A 7,247-nucleotide genomic window follows, 5' to 3' on the forward strand; every position below is an offset into this window, starting at 1 on the left:
CTTTGACCCCTTTGGAAACGAAGCGGTCTGGGCATTCACTTGTTTCATTTATTTTATTCACATCTTTATCCTTTTATAATTGAGTTTATTGTTTGTCCTCTTTATAAAAAATAAAATTATCTCCTTTAATTCAAAATTATGTTATTTTAAGGGTTTACAGAATTAATAAAAGGTATTTTGATTATTAAAGAGGAAAAAATATCTAATATTACTTTAGACAATTTTATCTAATATTCACCGAAACGATGTCGTTTTGGAATTAAAAAATTAAAACGATAAAGATTATTATAACTCTGAAATAAATTAAAATTACAAATACATTATGATTTCGGCCCCAAAACGAATCGTTTCACTGAACATTAGGTAAAATTGTCTGAAGTAACTTTAGAAAAAGCAAACACAAAAATAAAATTATCAAAACATTTTTCATTAATTTCGTCAATTCTCAAAATAGTATAGTTTTGGATTATAGGAAATAACTTTATCTCCTGTTATAAGAAAAATAATTTTTGCTTTATAATTAATGTTTTATGTTTTATGTTTTATGAGTTGTATTTTTTTTTTTAATTTTCATAAAGGAGTAACTATTACTCAAAATCGGGCACATTGACTATTTTCCCTTTTTTTTGACAAATTATATATTTTATTTCAATCGTGATCAAAGTCACGCTCTCAAACTCAGCGGGACATTTTTTGTCAAGTGATTCCATGCAGAAATCTCAACGATACTTCATGTGTCTATAATTGCGTATTCATTTATTGACACATGTCACGTCACATGTTATATATATTATGACTCCAAATCCTCCCAAGTCTCAATTCAACTTATAATGTGAATTAAGTGGGTTTGAGTTTCAGCCTCAAACTCGCTCCTTCCGAACAATGAAAAATAAATTAAAAACAAAATATTTAACCCAAAGTCAACACCGTTGTTCTTGACATATGCATTATTCCGTACAATCGGCATTTTCTCGTTGGAATTTTATAACAAAACCGAAGTGCTAAGAAATATCGTAGGTGTTTCTGTGCTTTACTATGGCCTACTTAGTCTGAAGCATTAGCATATGCATATCCTTTTTTGCTTTTGCTAGCACTTTCACACGACCACTCCAACAATCACCACACTCTTAAAATGCTTTCTCGCAAACCAGTTTCTTCTTCTTTTCCTTTACCACCTACGCCTCCTCCTACGCCTCCCAAACTTGGAACCAAGCAAAACGACGGCGATGACAAAACCGATAATTTTGTTGAGGTGTGGCGGCTCACTGGGCAAAGGAAGCTCCGGCACCTTCCTCCTTCTCCCTTAGACAATCCAGGTTTTTCTCTTCGAAGGTAAAACTGTTTTATCGTTTAAAATGCTGGGAAAAATATCTATCCTTCTAAAGGATATAAGTTTATATACTAACCGTTGATTTTCGTACATCAATCTATCCTTCTAAAGATATAAGTTTATATCCTTTCAGATCCTAACTGTTGATTTTCGTTCATCAACGATTATAATCTATTGGGCCAAACTTAATGGGCCAAATTTATTATTAATTAATTAATAATTTTAATCCAATAAATTATAACAGTTGATGGACGAAAATCAACGGTTAGGATCTAAAATGATATAAGTTTATATCCTTTAAAAGGATAGATGTTATTCCCATAAAATGATTTATACTGTAGTTAATGAAAACTTTAGTGCAATACAGACTCAAAACTGATATCTCACAAAAGGTTATTTTTTAAGGAAAATTGTTTCTTAAGTACCATTTTTTATACACTACATTTATTGCTTAATGATGGCTCAACCAGCAAACGAGGTATATAAATTATGTTTTGAATATTCTTAATTGAAAAGAGAGAATGGTGTAGAGTGATTAAGTATAAATAAATTCTAGTTGAATCATGTTTTAAGATTGGTTTATGGTGAAGTGTTAGAATGGTGTTCACTATTAAATAACAAGAATGTTTTCTATGGCAGTGGTGTTCAAACAGTTCTAGCATCGTAGAATTTTTGTAGGGAACAAAACTTTGGTAGATGTAGGGTACATCTTTTCCCCAAAAGCAGAAAAAAATTCAATGTGGTGGATTTTTTTTTTTTCAAAAGTGGTAAATTTTTTTCAAAATATGAAAAAAAATTGTCCCAATTGGTCACATCTGATGCACCAAAGTTTCTACTTATTACTTGAATCAACTGTTATTGATGTGTTTTTTTTTTCTTCTTCTTAATTTTGATTTTTGTATGAGATTTGTTCTGTTGAACTTGATTTAATATGAGCATATAAAATATTACTTGTCTATGCAAGCAATGATTTGGATTTGTATTTTAGTTATTGGCTTTCAACAGAATCAGCACTTCGGCTTCATAGTATTCCACATGTTGATTAGTTGCAGTAATTTTTTTCCCTTAAAAAATTGTCAGGAAGACAGTGGATCATGATGGAATGATAAATACAAAACATTCATACAATTTGGATAGATCCTCTTTAGATCCTTCTGTTGCTAAAGCAAAATATAATATGAGAGTGCATATTCCAGCCGCAAAAATCTTGATAGGTTATTTCTTTCTCCATTACTGTGTTATGCCTTGAGAGTTGAAGTATTGGGCATCCTTTACCTTCATATGTATCTGTTGTTAATGCAGGCAATAGTTCATGTAAAACCCTCAGACCCAAAAAAGTCTCTCATGATGATGACTGTGAAAGTATTTCCAACTTGAGCTTGCATGTTGCTGCCAGTGCCAAGAGTGCGACCACAAGTGCAGTTACCAGTCCTTTTACTAGTCCACATAGATCAAGCAATGCAGATTTCTTTGATCCTATCATCAATTTTCCTCTAGAAGTTAATGACAATATGAAAATGTTACCAGCTAAAATCGTTCGTAGTCCAGACCATTCTCCTATTCATTGCCCAATGAGCCTCAGTTGTTACCTCAATCCTAAAATTAAAGAGGGATCTCGGCACCATAAATTTTTGTCTAGGGTGTGGCCTGAAAATAACCATGTTGATGCTCATCCGTTACCCTCTCCTCCTAGAGCTTCAGCATCAGCACAATTATCTATCATGCATCAATCAAGTACCATGCATCACACTACAGAAAATCTGCCTTCAACAAAAGGTCAATGGCAGAAAGGAAAACTTATAGGACGCGGCGCCTTTGGAAGTGTATATCATGCTACCAACCTGTATGCAATTCATTTAATTGTTCTGCTGGTTACTCATTCATCTGCTATTAAGTATGCATTTTTCTATAATTACTCATGTACTATATTGTTTATCTGACAGAGAGACTGGAGCCTCATGTGCAATGAAGGAGGTGGATCTAATTCCTGATGATCCTAAGTCTGCTGAGTGCATAAAGCAACTAGAGCAGGTTCTTCCCCTAAGTTCTTTTTTTTTCTTTGTGAATTTTTATCTTGTCCAAATACAAGGCTAAGGGACAATAATATTGAGTTTTTGGTAAAAATATACCTGAGAGCCAAATCCATGTAGCACTATTTGATTGGCCCTGACTATTGCTCTACCATTGTCATTAGAGTTAAACAACTACCGCTATAAATGGGATTCATAAGCTAATGTCATAAATGTTCAGGAATAGTTGTAAGATTACAACTACTTGAAACATCCTAAGGGATATTATGTTGTGATTGAGAATGGCAAAACCCATTGCATTAAAGAGCCCAACAAAGGGTTCAACACCATATCTTAATCTAAAATCTCAAAACATTATGTGTTCTTGCATTTATATGTTCTTTACTCAGCCCATTTCTAACACATATGGGGCTGAATTATTTATCACTCACACTAGAATTTTCAACACTTTACCTATAATTTCATTGTGAATACATCTATATCGTGTTGATTCCTAATCTTTATAATCATGGCATCAACTTCAACTTTTTCCCATCTTCCCTTCCTTTTAAGGTTTCTTTTATTAGAATATTGTGTTTTCCAATCCATTTTCTGATAACTAGCACAAAAAATTCACTAATTGCTTTCTAGATAGAAAAGCAAAGTATAAACAAAGCCAGGATGACAAATTTGTACTCAATTGATATTGCATAAGGGGTTTACAAGATAAGCCTTGTTAACATGATTTATTTTCTAGATAGTACAAAAAATAATTTTTTTCAATCATTAAGTTTTTACTACAATTCAATCATGATACACATAGAGCACTAAAATTTATTTTCTGACTAATGTAGAAACTAAATTTTTGCAGTCAATTACACTGTTATTGCAGGTTCTGAAGAAACTTTGAATCCCTAGATCTTTATCTTTCCTTTTTCATTGCGATTATGTTTTTCTTTTGGGCATTTGCCAAATGGGTGGTGTTTAGTGCACATTTGCCAAACAACTTTAACAAATTTGTCAAATGGATGGTGTTTAGGCTGTTGGTCTTAAAATTTCTTTTTTCAGGAAATCAGAATTCTGCGTCAACTACACCACCCCAATATTGTGCAGTATTATGGAAGTGAACTAGTGAGTTAATTGTTGGTTCTTGACTTCTTGTCCAAAGTATACTAATGCAGCCTTATGAAATTTTAAGGATATTTGTGATTGTAAATTAGATTTACTTTTGAAACATTTGTGTTTTCAGGTTGGAGATCATATTTATATATATATGGAGTATGTCCATCCTGGATCAATTAATAAATTTATGCGTGAACATTATGGAGCTTTGACAGAATCTGTGATTCGCAATTTTACAAGGCATATTCTCTCTGGATTGGCTTACTTGCATAGTACCAAGACTATCCACAGGTGACAACGATGATTAATGAAACAAACCATTTTATCTTATTTTATTTCTCTGAATGGCCACTTATTATATTTCATGAGAACAATATTTTGACAAGTGATGCACAAGCTGAATCTTGCTATAAAGTAATGTTGTAACACTTTATTGTATATAACCGGTGGTCTACTAAAGAACATTTTTCTGTTGGATTTCTTCCTAGTAAATTTTGATTGGCATTCCCTTATGAAGTTTGGTAAAATGGTTGATTTGGTTTTTCAGAGATATCAAAGGTGCAAACTTGCTGGTTAACGAATCAGGCATTGTCAAGCTTGCAGATTTTGGGGTGGCAAAAATTGTGAGTTTTTAAGTTCTATACATTTTAACCTTCTCACTTGTGTTAATTTTCTTTATAGTTGCAACTTGCCATAATGGTTGAAGCTAACATCTTTTTCTCTTGTTTTTGGTGGTCTTTATATCTGAACAATTTGCTTATTCCAGCTGACAGGGAATTCATATGACCTTTCTTTGAAGGGTAGTCCGTACTGGATGGCTCCAGAGGTATATAGTTGCTCGAATCATCTACTGTGTTTTAGATTGGTAATGACATGCCCCTTTTGACTTTAATTTGTCCATTGAAGGTCATGAAAGCTGCCGTAAAGAATGAATCCAATCCTGACATTGTCACGGCCGTTGATATATGGAGCTTAGGGTGCACCATCATTGAAATGTTGACAGGCAAACCTCCTTGGAGTGAATTTGAAGGGGTGAGCACCTTCTTATGCTTGTTAACTCTTTATGATTTAAGGCTTGTGCATGTAGTTTGGTGGTTCATCTTTTTCACTTCTTTTAGCGTGGCCTCAATTAATAATTCTCCTTCAAAGAAGAATGAGAAAGAGCACTACTTAATGCTATACATTTACATTTTATTGCATGGTTTAGGAATCAGCCCTCAATAAAGTTGAGTTGGATTAAGGTTTAAGCATTTCTTACTTTATAATAAAATCTTTTTTTTCTCCTCTTAGAAGCATTGGGTGGTCTTCCCTTGATTTTACATTACAACCCCATTGATTATATTCTGCTTTGACGTATGTCTAAGCAAGCTATTTGAATATCCTTGCATTTGCATCCCACTGATATACCAAATCTACATTTTAATATGCTTGTTATCTTCTGTACTTGTTAATTTAATAACCTAGTGGTATTTTGTTTATTAGCCTTCAGCAATGTTCAAGGTACTGCACCAGTCCCCGCCTCTACCTGAAATTTTATCTTCAGTGGGAAAGGATTTCCTCCAACAATGTTTACAAAGGGACCCTGCAGATCGACCATCTGCAGCAATGCTTCTTAAGCATCCCTTTGTACAGAATTTGCATGATCAACATGTTCTAGTTCAACCACACTTGTATCCTAGAGGAAGCATAGGACAAGGAGTAAGTGCTAATTATACTTGAACTCCTCTAAGTGGACAATTGACAAGGTCCAAGGAAATCATCATGAATTGTAATTTATAAACCAGCACTTGCTTGGTTTTAAGATGAAAAAATAAAAAGATAAAAAAAAAAAAATGGTATTCGGGTAACTCTAATGTGTTGTTCAATTGTTTGTGCTATGTAGGACAATTCACCTAGTCCCGGAGACATTACCAAAAATAGACATGACATAATGCCAGCCTCCATAAGCGCACGGATTTTTAACAAAATTCAGAAATTAATGGGGTGTTGTTTTCATCACTGTTTGCTGGAGCATTAGCTTTGCACATTATAAATGTTAAACTATATAGATAAATATTATTCTTGGTGTCTGATTGGGATTTATTCTCTTTGTTGTTTTGGTTTTTACAGTGATACTTCCCAATAATCTAATGCTGAGGAATCTAATCATATAATACCGATTCGTCAGTCTCATGTTCCAGAAGTTAACATTCTTCAATCCTCCTTGAAACCCCTCAATGTCACGAGAATGATGAAGCATGTCACTAGCTGAGGTTTCGCTTAAAATTTAGAAGGATGCAGTTGGAAAGGGGCTAGAGAATGAATTTTGCAAACCTTTCATGGAGAATCAACATATCAGGGATTTCAACTCTGGTCTTTCATAATGTTAAAATTTTTAATAAATAAAAGAGAAATTGAGAATGAGAGGTAAAAGATTTGATGAATTCATATTGATTTGTAGTAATTATTATTATTATTATTATTGTTATTATATTAAGGCTGTTACTTGAACTTATTCTCTAGCCAGAAATTCACGCTTAAACATAAGTAAATATGAACTATATTATTTTGCCTAAACCATTATTTTAATCCTGTTTTATATAACGAATATATTTTATTTTATTTTGTTGAATATATGATGATTATTCTAATCCTTATGGTACTTAGTCTGGTGTGGGTTGTGGTAAGAGTGATTCTTAGTTAAGGATAGTTTGAAATGCGTAAGATTGAAAGCTTTATGATAAAAATGCACTTATATTTAAAAGGTTGTTTATGTATTCGAACCTTATTCTATTGAATTATTAATA

At 32.9% G+C, this 7,247-nt stretch overlaps 1 protein-coding gene across 1 annotated transcript; it reads left to right on the forward strand.

The window, feature by feature from the left end:
* The first annotated feature begins 1,120 nt into the window (after nucleotides 1-1,120).
* LOC133300381 (mitogen-activated protein kinase kinase kinase 5-like) lies at nucleotides 1,121-6,817 on the forward strand. Its single transcript, XM_061499912.1, has 12 exons — nucleotides 1,121-1,332; nucleotides 2,411-2,544; nucleotides 2,633-3,173; nucleotides 3,274-3,361; nucleotides 4,408-4,470; nucleotides 4,589-4,752; nucleotides 5,009-5,084; nucleotides 5,228-5,287; nucleotides 5,368-5,493; nucleotides 5,944-6,159; nucleotides 6,344-6,444; nucleotides 6,571-6,817. Exons 1-12 carry the CDS (start codon nucleotides 1,133-1,135, stop codon nucleotides 6,584-6,586), a joined length of 1,785 nt encoding a protein of 594 aa, XP_061355896.1. The 5' UTR covers nucleotides 1,121-1,132; the 3' UTR covers nucleotides 6,587-6,817.
* Nucleotides 6,818-7,247: the final 430 nt, after the last annotated feature.

The sequence above is a fragment of the Gastrolobium bilobum genome, unplaced genomic scaffold (genome assembly GCF_033153095.1).
Source record: "Gastrolobium bilobum isolate Gb01-03AN ecotype WA unplaced genomic scaffold, APGP_CSIRO_Gbil_v1 utg43050, whole genome shotgun sequence".
NCBI lineage: Eukaryota > Viridiplantae > Streptophyta > Magnoliopsida > Fabales > Fabaceae > Gastrolobium > Gastrolobium bilobum.

Excerpts from the sequence above, each read along its gene's own strand:
- LOC133300381 (XM_061499912.1), top strand. The coding sequence starts at position 1,133 with ATGCTTTCTCGCAAACCAGTTTCTTCTTCTTTTCCTTTACCACCTACG. Across the intron at positions 1,333-2,410 it reads CCAGGTTTTTCTCTTCGAAG|GAAGACAGTGGATCATGATG; the intron begins GTAAAACTGTTT and ends AAAAATTGTCAG. Across the intron at positions 3,362-4,407 it reads GCATAAAGCAACTAGAGCAG|GAAATCAGAATTCTGCGTCA; the intron begins GTTCTTCCCCTA and ends TTCTTTTTTCAG.